Source organism: Thalassophryne amazonica, chromosome 4 (assembly GCF_902500255.1).
Source record: "Thalassophryne amazonica chromosome 4, fThaAma1.1, whole genome shotgun sequence".
Taxonomy (NCBI): Eukaryota; Metazoa; Chordata; class Actinopteri; order Batrachoidiformes; family Batrachoididae; genus Thalassophryne; species Thalassophryne amazonica.
Genome location: NC_047106.1, coordinates 118,140,988 through 118,157,476, shown reverse-complemented (window position 1 = coordinate 118,157,476; position 16,489 = coordinate 118,140,988). Strand labels below are relative to the sequence as shown.

General features: G+C 42.3%; 1 protein-coding gene across 1 annotated transcript in view; it reads right to left on the bottom strand.

Annotated features, from left to right (window-relative positions):
• Positions 1 to 16,489, bottom strand: part of gab2 (GRB2-associated binding protein 2) — a 211,015-nt gene that overhangs the window by 115,315 nt on the left and 79,211 nt on the right. The window contains exon 2 of the mRNA XM_034168473.1: positions 7,087 to 7,387. Coding sequence (XP_034024364.1) covers positions 7,087 to 7,387 — 301 coding nt within the window. The remainder of the gene's footprint in view (positions 1 to 7,086; positions 7,388 to 16,489) is intronic.

Here is a 16,489-nt window from a genome sequence, read left to right as displayed (position 1 = left end):
TCACAATTTTTTTCCCTTGGATGGAGATGAAATGTCAGCAAAATGTAGCAAATATGGCCACAGACATATCTTTACAGATTCAAAAGTTGCTTTAATTTTACACTTTTAACAGGGAGGTGATGGTCTAGTGGTTAAGCGTTGGACCAGAGGTTCCTCAGTTCAAAAACCCAGCCAGACTGGAAAATCACTAATGGCCCTTGGGCAAGGTCCTTAATCCCCAATTGCTCCTGGTGTGTAGTGAGCGCCTTGAATGGCAGCACCCTCACATCTGTGTGTGTGTCTGTGTGAATGGGTGAATGTGAGGCATATTTGTAAAGCACTTTGAGCATCTGAAGCAGATGGAAAAGCGCTATATAAATGCAGTCCATTTACCATTTATTTAACAAAGAACTGACTCTCCAGACATTCCTAAGGCCAGAATGTCTTACGCTGAAATGGAAGCAATATAATTCTCAAGCTAATTATAGCTTCAGCAAACAGTCCTGATGGATCAAAGACACTTGTTGAAACATTCTGGGCAACTCCAGTTCAGTCTGAATTAATGAAACATATTCAAATGATGTCCAGACACCAACAGGATTCTCCCAACAGATAACAGCTCAATAAGCCTAGAATTATACTCAACAAAAATATAAACGCAACACTTTTGGTTTTGCTCCCATTTTGTATGAGATGAACTCAAAGATCTAAAACTTTTTCCACATACACAATATCACCATTTCCCTCAAATATTGTTCACAAACCAGTCGAAATCTGTGATAGTGAGCACTTCTCCTTTGCTGAGATAATCCATCCCACCTCACAGGTGTGCCATACCAAGATGCTGATTAGACACCATGATTAGTGCACAGGTGTGCCTTAGACTGTCCACAATAAAAGGCCACTCTGAAAGGTGCAGTTTTGTTTTATTGGGGGGGGGATACCAGTCAGTATCTGGTGTGACCACCATTTGCCTCATGCAGTGCAACACATCTCCTTCGCATCATCCGTGAAGAGAACACCTCTCCAACATGCCAAACGCCAGCAAATGTGAGCATTTGCCCACTCAAGTCGGTTACGATGACAAACTGGAGCCAGGTCGAGACCCCGATGAGGACGACGAGCATGCAGATGAGCTTCCCTGAGACGGTTTCTGACAGTTTGTGCAGAAATTCTTTGGTTATGCAAACCGATTGTTTCAGCAGCTGTCCGAGTGGCTGGTCTCAGGCGATCTTGGAGGTGAACATGCTGGATGTGGAGGTCCTGGGCTGGTGTGGTTACACGTGGTCTGCGGTTGTGAGGCTGGTTGGATGTACTGCCAAATTCTCTGAAACGCCTTTGGAGACGGCTTATGGTAGAGACATGAACATTCAATACACGAGCAACAGCTCTGGTTGACATTCCTGCTGTCAGCATGCCAATTGCACGCTCCCTCAAATCTTGCGACATCTGTGGCATTGTGCTGTGTGATAAAACTGCACCTTTCAGAGTGGCCTTTTATTGTGGGCAGTCTAAGGCACACCTGTGCACTAATCATGGTGTCTAATCAGCATCTTGATATGGCACACCTGTGAGGTGGGATGGATTATCTCAGCAAAGGAGAAGTGCTCACTATCACAGATTTAGTCTGGTTTGTGAACAATATTTGAGGGAAATGGTGATATTGTGTATGTGGAAAAAGTTTTAGATCTTTGAGTTCATCTCATACAAAATGGGAGCAAAACCAAAAGTGTTGCGTTTATATTTTTGTTGAGTGTACAACCAGCCAGACAACAAACGATCAAAGGTATACAAATGAACAGCACTGGGATGGAACCACAGTGACCCCTGTTGGGAAGAACACCAACCCTTCAATATGTGAATATACCTTCAATCACCTAAGTATTCTATACATGGATACTTATCCTTGGGCTTACCAGGTCTGTCCAAAGTCCTCCCCCACCCTCTGATCCAACTCACCACCAGATGGTGATCAGTTGAAGCTCTGCCCCTCTCTCCACCCGAGTCTCCAGAACATGAGGCCTCAAATCAGATGATATGATCACAAAATCGATCATCGATCTTCAGTCTAGAGTGCTCTCGTACCTCTGCTCTGCTAAATTTCACCCAGGCTTATTCCTATTAATTGCCATATTTCATTCTTTCATTTCTCTTGCTTTTCACGCCTCATCATCAACAGATCATCTCAGTAAAAAAAAAATAAAAACTATGAATCATTACACATATTGTCAAAATCTGTAAATATTTTGTTTGCCAGTTGTTTGTCTTGTGCCCAGTTAATGACAGATGTTTAATCAATCGTATCTGGAACTTATGACTTTCAGGTCAAAGACTGATTAAAATCACTCATAACATCAAGTTCTTGCGAAATGCAGATGGTCCTCCTTTTGAGGTATTACATTTAATTAAATATTGTTTTTACCTTATATCCACGACAAAAATGATAAATGAATCATGGCAATTACAAAAGAAAAAAAAGCAGATTTATTCCATCAGTTCCTTATGTAATATGATCTCTCCTGCGAGGGCAGCTGATTCTCATCCCTCCCCCAGTATGTCTATCTGAAACAGTGTAAACACAGCAGGCTGTCTCTCACACACACACACACACACACACACACACACACACACACACACACACACACACACACACACACACACACACACACACACACACACACACACACACACACACACACACACACACACAAAGTGATCGACAGATAGTTATAAAGCAGAGCAGCAGATATCTTTACCTGGCAGTGTTGTTAGACTGGTTGTTTGTACGCAATGTTGGCATCCATAACAGAGACGCAGGAGTTACATATTACGCTGTCCAAAGCTAAGTGAAAGTAAGATAACAAGTAACAAGAATGGCTAACAGGGAAACAATAATACAAAATGCCAATGTAATATCACAATGCTAACATTATGCTACTAACCCATTAATGAAACATACCATTTGCTAGAACACATAGCTCACACACACTGTCTGAGAGGTTCTGAGTAGAGCCTAGTCAGATCTCTGAACATGTACTGGTGTTGCATGTCATATCCTCCACACTAGGAACCATGCTGTGTCCTGTATGGCATCCATCTAGATAACCAGGTCATCTCCAAGTAGTTGCAGGGGTCTTCAAGATTGAGGCAGCTGAGCTCTGGTTCATGCTCAGAGAAATGTGTCACATGACCAAAATGTTGAAGCTGATATTTCCTCACAACGCAAGTGGTACACTTCATCTGAATCTCCCTGAGTAACTGTCTGTTTGACACAAAGTCATTCCAAATGTGCCAAGGATCCTCCAAAGAGAACAAATAGCAAAGACATCCAGTCATCACCGGAGGTTACTGATTAGTCTGTCAACCACACAGTGCAGTAAGACTGAGTGCACCAACACCCTAAAGACTTGGATCTTTGTTCTCCTGCAAAGGTACTGCCAACAACACACACCTGCATCCAGAGACCCCATGACTCCTTAAGAACTTCCCAGATGTCTCTCTGTCCTCAAAGGCAAATGAAGACATGAATGCCACTGGTGAGAAAGTTATTGAAAGTCATCCAGGCCAATGGCGAATCCAGACATTCTGACTCCTCACTTTGCTTCTCAAGTGTTGCAATCAGGATATTCAATGATTCTGCAAAAATCACAGCATTGTCCACAAAGCTAAGGTCGGGTATCCATTCCTTACAGACAAAGGCACCTCAGTTGCTGGACTCTACCAACCACCCTGTCCATGAAAGCACTGAACAGACCAGTAGCCAGAACACATCCCTGATGAACACCAGAATTCACTGGGAAGAAATCAGAGAGTCTGCTCCTGCTCTGCACACCACTTGTTGTGTCCATGTATCAAATACTTCAAAAATCAGCATGAGCTGCAAATATTTGCAACATAATTGAGTCAACTCCTGGCAGGTGGGGGGAAGCAGTCAGTGGTTGACCTTCTTGAGCATGAAGCCAGACTGCGCCGGTCACTGAGGAGCAAGTAACTGGGATTGAATTCTGTTTGGAATGATTCTTGCAGAAAGGGACACAAAGTCTTTTCTTCCATTGGTTAGTGCTGTGCAAACCATTTCATTGCTGCCAAGCAACAATTTACAGTCAAAACAAGTTCATCTCAAAACAGAAAATAGCTTTTGGCTTTTTTTGTGCGACAGTGACTCAAACCATTTTGAAAACAATTCAAGATTATTATTTTTTTCCCCTGTTGTTCAAATAATTGTTTCAGTACCTGAGGACTGACCGTCATCTGGGAACCACCTAGTATGTCAAAAAGAGGATATCAGAAGTAGCTTGTTTTGTTATTGTGTGCCGTTTTAGTAGAACAGGTTTCCCATTGAGATAAGACTGTCTGATTCTGTGGACCCATTTACACCCATGTTAAAGACTCATCAGTTTGCCTTTTTATAACCGACATGGATTTAGTTGTGTTGATTCATTCTATTTTTTCTTTTTCACTTGTTTGACTTTTTTCTCGTACTGAATTTTATTATTTCTCATTTCAGTTTTCATATGCCACATCAAATTCCTTGAATATGAGAACTTACTTGGCAATAAATTCAATCCTGATTCTAATTTTACTTGTTATTGCCATTAGTTGCAATAGTTTTGTGTTGATTGTGTCCAACAAATTTCTTGTACCCTGTGTTGCTTTTGCTGCTCGTTTTATGTTTGTTGCGGCTGCCAGAATGGATGGTCGCCCAGAGCTGGAGCCGATGTTATTGGACCTTGCTTTTGTGACGCACCTCAAGGCAATCTGCACTGTGATTTCACGATGCAAAAATAAATTACATTGAGTTAAGTCCTTTCCATTTTCCAGACTATAAGTCACACCAGAGTACAAGTTGTATTTATTTTTGAAACACCTGTCTCACAGAATATAAGAAAAAACATGTTGGAACAATCTGGAAAGACTATTAAATTATACACTAACCCAAAGAACATAGGCTAATTAGAACTATCCTTAATGTTGTAGTTCTTGTTTCCACTGGACTGAAAAAGTAGTACCATGATTTTTATGTCTCATTAGCACTGTTTTTTGGGGACATTCAGTCATGCCTTTAGACAAGCAGCTGTTTTTGTAACATTACAAGAGTTTAATTTTGGCAAGTAGGGGCAACCCAGCTAACAACATAACTTTTGGTAATGTTATATATTGGTTATATTTACGTTATAATTATGTTATGTTTATCAAAATGTTTTCCTAACATTATTACTTCCTTTTATACATTGACAAGTCATGTTTATAGTTGAGGAAAATTTGACAAATTTATTAATTGTTGTCTTGCTGTCTTTCTTACTCCAAATTTCTTTCAATGACGAGTCTATGACTTTAGGTAACTTTCCCAGAATGTTTTGGGAACAGTTGGATGAAATAAAGTGGAAGAGAATAGTTTGCCCATTTACATATGACTGTCTAATTCTGTGGACTAATTTACAATGAACACCAACTCTTTCAACTAACCACAATAACAAGCAAAAGTGGAACAAGTAGGTGATTTTATCTAAATGATCTGGGAACCAAAAAAGAAACTTTTCTTAAAAACGTTCCCAGAATGTTAGGTCTAACATTCTCAAAAAATTTGTGCTAGCATAATTGTCAACCGTTGTGGGAAACAAAAAGAAACTGTCTTTAAAAACGTTCCCAGAATGTTAGGCCTAACGTTCTCCAAATGTCTGTGTTAGCGCAATTGTCAACTGTTCTGGGAACCAAAAAGAAACTGTCCTTAAAAACATTCCCAGAATGTTAGGCCTAATGTTCTCCAAATGTTTGTGTTAGTGTAATTGTCAACTGTTCTGGAACCAAAAATAAACTGTCGTTAAAAACATTCCCAGAATGTTAGGCCTAATGTTTTCCAAATGTTTGTGTTAGCGTAATTGTCAACCGTTCTGGGAACCAAAAAGAAACTGACCTTAAAAACATTCCCATAATGTTTGGCCTCACGTTCTCAACATTTGTGCTAACATTGCTATCAAACATTCTGGGAACCAAAAGAAAAACTTTCCACTGAAACATTCTGAGAACTTTACAGCTAACGTTCTAACATTCTGACATTTGACAAACATTCTTATAACATTTTGGGAACTTTATTTTGTTATCTGGGAAATCAATCTCTAACCCATAAAAAAAAATGTCCAAATTGTTGGTTGTGTTTGTGAAGTATGGTAAATGGTAAATGGACTGCATTTATATAGCGCTTTTCCATCTGCATCAGACACTCAAAGCGCTTTACAATTATGCCTCACATTCACCCCGATGTTAGGGTGCTGCCATACAAGGCACTCACTACACACCGGGAGCAATAGGGGATTAAAGACCTTGCCCAAGGGCCCTTAGTGATTTTCCAGTCAGGCGGGGATTTGAACCGAGGATCTTCTGGTCTCAAGCCCAACACCTTAACCACAAGACAATCATCTCCCCAAGTATGTTGTGCAACACCATGCGCGCTGTCACTTAACACCACCGGTGGACCTGGAGAAAACAGAATTGTTCTAATCCACAAAATATCACTTAACAACTGCAACAAAAATTAAGTGGAGTCTTTAATTTTGACTCCTTATGTTCCATGTGGCTCATAACCAGAACAAAAACACCATCATCCTGAATGGGCGAGGCATAAATCAGACCCTTACGTTAACAAATAAAGAGAAAAGTCAATTACATTCTCTGTGACTGCGTCCATTTATTTGTCAGAGATGTTCCTATTGCACTCTATGAAATAACAAAGATGGAAAAAAAACACAGCTGCCAGTGATATCATGTGATTGGAGCTCTACTGCTGAACACTTCTAAAAACTGCAAGCTGATCCAAATAGAATCAGAAAGCACTGTGGGAAAGTAATAGTGTTAAAAACGCTGAAGTGTGAAAACACTGACTGCTAAACTGACAACTAAAAGCAATAAAAGGAAATTTAAAAAGAAATGTGCACCGTGAGAGGAGCAGACTGCAAAAAAAGGGATAGAAACATCTGCAACATCTTCACAGTTGGGTTTCATTGGACCATTAAAGATATTTTTCAGACCAGACAGTTTGGAATTTTGGCTGAATTAGCAAAAGGACTGAACTAGAGGAAAAAGCACTAGAAGGAGGTCAGGGTGTCTTACCGTGATTGTCATCTGACTGGTTGAACCCACACAGCTGGCAGATGGAGCGAACCCACTTGTTCATCTCCTCCTCCGTCTCAGCCACGAGGTAAAAGGTGCGCTCGGTGGTCTTGATGTCAAAGACGAAGCTGTCCTGGAACTCCTTCCTCTTAAAGGTCAGGCCGGCGTCCACCTGCTCGCAGCAGTGCAGGTCAATCACCCGGATGGGCTTCTTGGAGTGGTCGTTCTTGTAGTACTCGAGAACATCGGGGTCACCGCTCATGCGGCCGCTGCGCAGGATGAACCAGCGCTTCTTCCACGCCTGGGACAGCGACAGGTAAGAAAGCAGAGATAAATATGGTTACTGATTACATATTCCATGTTGAACAATGACACAGCATACACACACACACACACACACACACGCGCTAAGTCTTACAGCGTACGCTGCACAACGTTGCCGTGGCGACGCTCTAAACTGTTTGCATTGGGCTGCGGTGCTGACTGACGAGCAAACAGCCGAATGAGTTCAGACAAACATTTGTCTGCGTACTTGAACGGCGCGCTGTGCTTTAGCGTGCATGTGGTTTGTGTGTTCTTGCCGGGGAGCAGGTGTTTACTCCTAACGCATTTCCTGTGCTCATATCCCTCCAGGAGTAAAGAGAGACGCAGAGCGCCTCACGACCAGACTGCAGGCTCCGCCCACTTCCAAAGCTGATGACTGACACTGCTTCCAAATGATTAAGGTTGGGTTTTATCGACAGTACACTTGATTACACTTCATACAATAACATAAGCAGTTATGAGACAAGTGCAACAAACTTTGCTGCCAAATAAATGTTTTCTCCCACTTTAAAAAGTATTAGCCCTTAACCTTTTCATTTTTGCCAAAAATGACCAAAAACAAAATAAATACTAATAAATAATACGTATAGAAGAAATGTACATGCATGAGCGTGACCAGACCCTTCTCTGACTGTAGCCTTTAAACATAGTGTTTTGATACAGATGCACTTCTCTGACCTGCCCAGTAGGTGCCAGTGTTCACCAGGTGGCAGCACAGCATGCGATGTGTTTGTTTTCATTTGGACTCCTGACAAATATTACAAACAGAGATGATTCATAGGAATTGCAATGCTTCAAAGCAGTGTTTGAAACTAGCAATCACTAATTTGCATTAACAACAAAGACTTTTGGCAGCATCCACAGCCATATGTCCAAGCTATTATGTAATTGCAGGGTTTTTTTTCTGTTGTGTATTTTTTATCGTATTTGCAGAAGTACTGAACGTCATGAATCTGCCTGCAGTTGCTACCTTAACTCTGCTTGTTAGCTGATCAGGATCAGAATCAGAATCGCCTTTATTGTCATTGTAATTTGCATTGCAACGAGATTTGAGTGCAACTCCAAAAGGTGCTTTTCCGAGGTGCGAGTAATTGTTAGCCAAATAAAAGACAATGAATGTTAACAATAAATTATTTAAATATATGTACAACTAAATAAAATATGGACCAAAGTAAAATGCAAAACGAGAATTATTTACAAAAGTGGAATCATACTGCACATGGTTACGGCTATTGCACAAGACCTTGAAAAGTGCAGATTAGAGTGATTTGTTATTGTTCATTGCAGTGATCGCTCTGGGGAGAAAGCTGTCCCTGGGTCTGTTTGTCCTAGTTTTGATTGACCTCTACTGTTGGCCGGAGGGTAGTAGATCAAACAGGTGGTTGCTGGGGTGGGATGTGTCTTTGCTGATGCTGGCAGCTCTGCTGAAGTAGCGAGAGCCGGCAATGTCTTCCAGGCTGGGCAGAGAGCAGCCAGTGATCCCCTGGGCCGTTTTGATCACCCTCTGCAGCGCTCTCCTGTCTGCTGCTGAGCACACCCCGTACCACACTGTGATGCAGTACGTCAGGATGCTCTTGATGCTAGCTCTGTAAAACAACACCAGCAGCTTCTCCCCCAGATTGCTCCTGCTGAGCACCCTCAGGAAGTGGAGTGGCTGCTGGGCTTTCATCACCACCACTGTGGTGTTGGCAGTCCAGGAGAGGCCGTCAGAGAGCTGCACTCCCAGGAACCTGATGGAGCTGACCCTTTCCACTCAGTCCCCTTGGATGTAGAGCAGGGCTGGGTCAGCCCTGTTCTTCCTGAAGTCCAGGATTATTTCTTTTGTTTTTGTGGTGTTCAGTGGCAGGTTGTTAGCTGAACACCACGCTGTCAGTCGATTGACCTCGTCTCTGTAATCAGACTCATCCCCTCCTGATGCTGATGTAAAGGGCAGAACATAGACATCTGTGGGATATTTTTTGGGCAAAACAAAATTGCTCTCAGGTTTGATCTGGTGCATCAATGTTCACCACTAACTAATCAGTTCATGTACATGAAATTTTGTGGTCCTCTGGGATGTGTTCCCGCTCCTGCGTTTTCAATGCCTGCATGGACTGGGTGTTGGGTAGGTTTGTGGAAACCACTGACTTAAGCTGTGTGACACTTGCATGACTTTGATGCACGCACATCGTTGTGACGATCTCACATGCTGTGTTCCTAGCTGGACGCCGTGCTTTGTTCCACCACATGCCACGCATCCTGCGCTGGACGCTGTGTATATGAAATAATTATTTCGTAGCGGATTAATCATTTTCTCTGCAAGCTGCCTGTTGAAAATGGCTCTAATCTCTTTATGAATCATGGAGGACTGCTTCAGCAGTGCCATTCGCGCACGCCGAATGAGCTGTCGACAGCATTTGGAACCGTCTAAAATGTCATTATTTGTCATGTTTACATTGTAATGGCTTGGTAAAATGGTTGCATGTTCATTCCTTCTTATGAGGATCTGCAAAATTATGTTTATGATAGACTTAAAATCTTATAATTGTTCAGATGAGCCGCACTGTGATCAGTGACACAATGACTCGCATGATCTTGACTTCATGAACGATACTGTGACATTTGTGGAATTACTGGATACTCTGACTACAGCACGTTTAGTGTGGAAACGAATTGACTGGGTTTGCTATTGTGCTGGAATAAGAATAGGATCCAGGCTTTTATTGACATCCTGGATTCAGCTGTCAGAAATGTTCAACTAGTAGAGACATTTACTTATATCGGTAGTGACATTTATGTCTCTGGGTCCCTGGACCTGGACACTAAGAGGAGACTGGGAAGAGCTCATTGAGTCATGAGATCACTGGACAGACACTGGATACTGGATATTGCAGATGCCAATATGTTTGCAGGAGAATGAAGGTCCAAGTCCTTGGGGTTCTGGTGCAACATGTCCTAAAATATGGCCATGCCTGGATCAGTTGATACTGAAGGATCTTCGGAGGATCCTTCGGTACCACTGGAATGACTGTGTCAAACAAACTAAGACAGACTAACACCCCTTTTCCACAGGACAACCCAATCCCCCCAATCCAGAAAAAGTGCAAAAATAGGATGAAACAGCTTACTCCAGGATGCCTTCTACCAGGCTGACTTATGAAGTGTAGGCCTGGTAATGTGCTCAAAAACTAAAGTACAGCTGCGCCCAGCTGCATTCTTAGCCAGCACCACAACAAACACTGCTTTTGCTCATAATTTTTACGCAGATGGAGCACAATCAAACAAGTATCAAGCTGTATTCACTAGCACTACCCTGTTTTGGGCCCCTTCACACACAGTATGAATGTGATCGAATTGTGCATGAATTGCGCACGAAGTGGGAATCATATGTAATACGTGTAAAATTGAGAACCTTCCTATGCCTCGTACACCTGTTGCTACAACTATTTGCGCACACCAGTGGCTGAAAGACAGAATGTGGCTGTGAGAGCCCATTCGATCCCTCTCGCTGCAGGTGTCAGCCAAATTCCAGGTGACACATACGAACATCTACCCCTACTCGTTTGGTACTTAGAAAATGTGTGGCCATTCACACTATTAGTATGAAAACAGTTAGCAGACGATCACTGTCAAGCTGGATGTGAAATTTGTCTAAGTGCCCCCATGACTGTGGAGTTGCCGAGTGCACATGTGGCGTGCCAGAGTGTCGGCTCCCCACACAACACGTGTGTTTCACGCGCCCTCCCTCACAACCATCCGGTGCCTACACCACAGACTCCTCCCCACAGCATGATGCTGCCACCCCCATGTTTCACGATGCTTGTACGAGGTCAATATTTTGCTTTTTGTCCTCAACAGGCCTTAGTAGCTTCTTCAGTCTAACTTAATGTTCCACTTACTTGGCTTTGAGATGTCACGCAGGTTTTGTCACTCTACAATAAACCTTCAAATACAGCAGCTGTATGAACAGTCTCCACTTTTTAGTCGCTGAAGATACCTTCAGAGGTTGCGACTTGCCCGGCTACACCATTGTTGAAGATGACCTTCTCTATCCAATACTCTTCTCATCTTAATGATTGGCTAATCGTATTTCAGCATTATAAACCCATTGTCGGTGACCGAACGCCCCCCCCCCCCCCCCCCCCGCCTTCAATGTGCATGTGTCATTTTGGAGCATCAACAGCAATTTGCCGATTATTGCCTTTCTGCTTAAAACTGCACTCCGGTCATCATCTATCTCAGCGACAGATATCTGAAGCTTCTGTACAACAATCATTTCCACATAAAATAAAAGACGGGAGCGATCAGAGCGCCACAGCAGCACATCTGAGTCTGATTCTTTGAGTCTGACTCTCTGCACCCAAAGTGATCAAAAGGAATAATGTGATTAAGTAAAACCTCTTGAATCATTCTAAAGTGAGTTTTAAGCAGAAATGGCGCATGCATGGTGAAGGCAGGAGGGACCGATTTTCAGGAGGGGCCGTTCAGTCAGTGACACCGGACGTACATTACTGATATGTTGCATCAGTGTTGTGCCTATGCACCAAATCATAAAATAACTCATCTCAAGACATTAAACATGAGAAAGATGTAGAATCTAGACATCACCCACCCCGTGAGCAATCACACTGGCAAAGATGGTGGGGGGGCGGGGAGCTTGATTTTTGGTATTTTGGCACAGCTTTACTGTTACACATGCAATATAAACTGGACCATGCAGAGACAGGTGTATATTATAATCAAATCCTTCAACTGAATACAGGCCATCAACATTTTAGTAATGCAGATTTGTATAAAAATCAAATGGATTTATCAGTAGTGATTACGTTATATCACATTAAAGAAGCAAATACTCACAAAACATTATGTTTCATATTTTTAGTACTTTTGAACAACTTTGGAGAAAGTGGGCTTCATGTATCAATGTTGCGCACTTGTGGCGTAAATTTATGGCGTAAACTTGAAATACACCAAAGTTGCCGTGACATGTATCAAGCAGTGCGCACCTGCCCATTTCTGGTGTACGCCTGATGTGATCTTGATGAATGCGGCGGGTGGATAGATCGTAATTATAATAAACACACCCATAAATATTCAGACTCCGCTTCAGACACACCCTCATTTTACGACATGGAAGCCGGGAAGACGGCAATGAAAAAGAACTCCACCAATCGCGACGCGTGCCAACAGAGCGTCAAAAGCGGCCGTCGTATCAATTGTTTTGTAGTATATAATCAATAAAGTGTTACAGTGGTCCCTCATTAATCGCAGGAGTTATGTTCTAAAAAATAGCCTGTAATACGCGAAACCGCGACGTAGTCAGCGTTATTTTTTACAATTATTATAGACGTTTCAAAGCTGTAGAACGACGCGTGCCAACAGAGCGTCAAAAGCGGCCGTCGTATCAATTGTTTTGTAGTATATAATCAATAAAGTGTTACAGTGGTCCCTCATTAATCGCAGGAGTTATGTTCTAAAAATTAGCCCGTAATACGCGAAACCGCGACGTAGTCAGCGTTATTTTTTACAGTTATTATAGACGTTTCAAAGCTGTAAAACCCCTCACTACACAGTTTATACACTTTTCTCAATCAGGCATGAACATTTTCTCACTTTTCTCTCATGTGTAAACACTCTCAAAGTTCAAACCTTAGTAGGAAAATAATACCAAACTGTTTTCAGGCCCAAACATTTGTTTGAGAAATAAAAAAAGAACATTTTCCTATAAATAATTATGATGGCATTTAGAACTAACAAATTAATTTTAACGATCAACGAACGAGGTCGGACACATAAGAAATTATTAATAGTGACTCACCAGTATTTCACAGATCGCGCCTCTTCGTCCTGACAAACACAGTTATGAGTAGTTGTTGCCGCTCTTTTCTCTTCTGGGCAACAAGATTCTTATAAACAGATACGCAGAACACAGAACACTGTAAAAAAAAGGCATGCAAAATTGGACTAAATACTCCGCGAGACTCCGAGGCCACGACAGGTGAACCGCGTTATAGCGAGGGACCACTGTATTCTCTTTTCACATGTCAATAATTCTTGACATGTGGATATTTGCTCGCTCAATTAATAAGACTCGCCTAATCTGTCAGATGTCATTATTTTTTAAATGTATTTCTGCATTTATTTTATTGTGACAACCGAATGGAGACGACAAAACCTGGTTGCAGCACGGGCGAATTAAGGGAATGACGAAACTACAGTTGTTATTATCAATTTCATAGTCTAAAACGATCACACCACATGAAGTTAAGCTTTCTTTGCAGTCAGCGCTGTAGCCACAGATCGTGCTCCATAACAATCCCGCAAAAGTGGGATTTGTATTGATTATTATGTAGTATAATCAGGAAAGTGTTATTTATGTAACATATGCATTGATTTGTATAATGGCACTGTTTATCATGTTGATCATCTTCATTTTTATGTGGATTCCAGCGCTGGTTCATTTTGGTGTATAATTTACGCCACCTCTAGACCTGGTGTATATTTTCAGTGCAGCGTACGCCAACGACCACATTGATAAATGCCAAGTAGCGCAGCCGTTTTGGCGTACACCCCATATACGCTCAAATATCGCCGTACGCAACGTTGATACATGAGGCCAAATGACTTTCAAGTTGACATTAAATCACTCTCTTGTTTTGGCAAAATAAAAAAAGGTACACTGTAAATTTTGCAGAGTAAAACTTACTCTGTTGTTATAACAGAGTTAAATATACTCTATCACAGTGCTAAATCAACTCTTATTGGAGTACAAACTCTTGATTTAACAAGATGGTAGAGCTGATTTCACTCTATAATAGAGTGTATTTTACTCTACTTAGACTGGGACCAAATGTTATTCCAGCAGAGTATATTTTACCCAGCAAAATTTACTGTGTACATACTGTGATTTCATTCATAAAAACAAAAGGTCCAACTTAATTCATATTTGTACATGTACATATGAGCTACAAGGGCAAAAAGGACACACAGCTGCCTTCATTTCAAATAAAATGTTCTTAAAATCTCCATACGGTTTTTCACTGGCTGTAATGAAGGGACTCTGTGTTCTCTGTGCTCAGAGACAAAAGAGGAAGATAGACCAGGAAAGGAATGGTGGTGGGGGGGCATTTGGCCATGTGCCAGTGATGCATTTCCACCAGGCAATGTCTCTAACATGCAGGCTGCTGACACACAGGATCCTGCAGTCCCTCTTTTATCAATACACACTCTGTGTGAAGGTGCGCTGCACCGTAAGAACACTCAGTGAGCAGAACGATGCCGCACACCCAACATTCTGTCAGTCTGCCAGGCATGTTTGGAATGCCAGTCTGAAAATATGAACGCTGCATTTATGAACAAGCTTTTGCGCAAGAGATTAAATTCTCAACCTTTGTGATGTCACAAAAATCTGCAACAGCTCTATGATGCTCAATCTCCATCGCTCCCCGAAGTTCAGCATCAGAAAAATCAATCAAAAAGTGTCAAGTAATGTTTTTTCATTTGATAACATTTGCAAGCTTTCAAGAGAAGGAGTTCAAGTACCTCAGGGTCTTGTTCATGAGTGAGGGGACGATGGAGCGTGAGACTGGCCAGAGAATCGGTGCAGCAGGGGCGGTGTTGCATTCGCTGTACAATACTGTTGTGACAAAAATGGAGCTGAGCCAAAAGGCGAAGTCCCCCCAGTCAGAAGTGGTCAATGTGGCACGGGAAGGGGAAGTTTGGGATCCCTGCTAGAGCTGTTGCCCCCCGAAACCGGATCCCAGATAACTGGTTGAAGATGAGTGAGTGAGTGCAAGTTTTCTATGGTGGACTTCACACAAGACGGCTATTTGAGGCGTAATGCCTTTATTATTATTATTTGTCTGTTGTTACATCAAAGGGCAGCACGGAGCCTTAGTGGTTAGCAGTGTTGCCTCACAGCAAGAAGGTTATGTGTTCAAGTCCCACCTGTGGATTTACTGTGTGGAGTTTGCATGTTGTTTGTGAGCAGGGGTGGTGGCCAAGTGGTTAATGCGCTTGGTTTCAGTTCAGAAGGTTCTGGGTTCAAATCCCACCCCTGCCACATTTCTCCATGTAATGTGGAGTTGCGTCAGGAAGGGCATCCGGCGTAAAACTTGTGCCAATTCAACAAGCAGATCCACCTTGGATTTGCTGTGGCGACCCCAAGTGCAAACAAGGGAGCAGCCGAAGGGACTTACTAGTTTGCATGTTGTTTGTGTGGGTTCCCTCCAGGTTCCTCCGGCTTCCTCCCACATCCAAAGACATGCAGCTTAGGTGGACTGGAAACTCTGAATCGTCCTTAGGTGTGCGTGCGGGTGTGAATGTGTTTGTTTGTCTATATGTGACCTGGTGACAGAATGGCGTCCTGACCAGGGTGTACCCCGTCTCACCCCCTGTGACTGCTGGGAAAGGCTCCAGCCCCCCGTGACCCTTAACTGGAGTAAGCGGTTAAAGAATAGTGTTACATTAAAAAAAAAAAAAAAATCGGCATCAACTCTATAGAAAATGATCAAAATTAAAATAAAAAAAATGTAAGACTAAATTAGACTGAATGCACCCCACATGATTACATAACCACATCACTATCACATCATCTTCATCATCTTAGCTTTTACAGCAAGTTTTCTTCAGACAAATCAGAGGATGGATACATGAGCATTTCCAAGTCACTGAATATGTCTGAGTTCATTTATGTCAGTAATGACGAAGTACAAAGAAGAAGTGGGTGGCACTGCAGAACAGCACTCTTCCCTCACAGAAAGACGGTCTGCGGTTCAATTCCACTGTTGCTCCTTTCTGTGTTTAGTTTGTATGTAGTTTCTGTGTGGTTTTCTTTGAGCATGTTGGATTCCTCACCCTTTAAAAATGCACATTAAGTTTGTCCTGCTTTCAGTGCCCGTGAGCAAGGAGTGTCTCTACATTTGAATTTCATCTTCAGGTGATAGACTGTGGCTGCACACTACTCCCCCTAGTGGCTGGATTGTGTCTCACTGTTATTACAATGGATAAAATGCAGAGTATGGACAAATAATAAACGTCTCCCTTTCTGTGTGTGTGTGTTGGGGGGGGGGCACCATGACAGCCATGACATCTCAAGGAA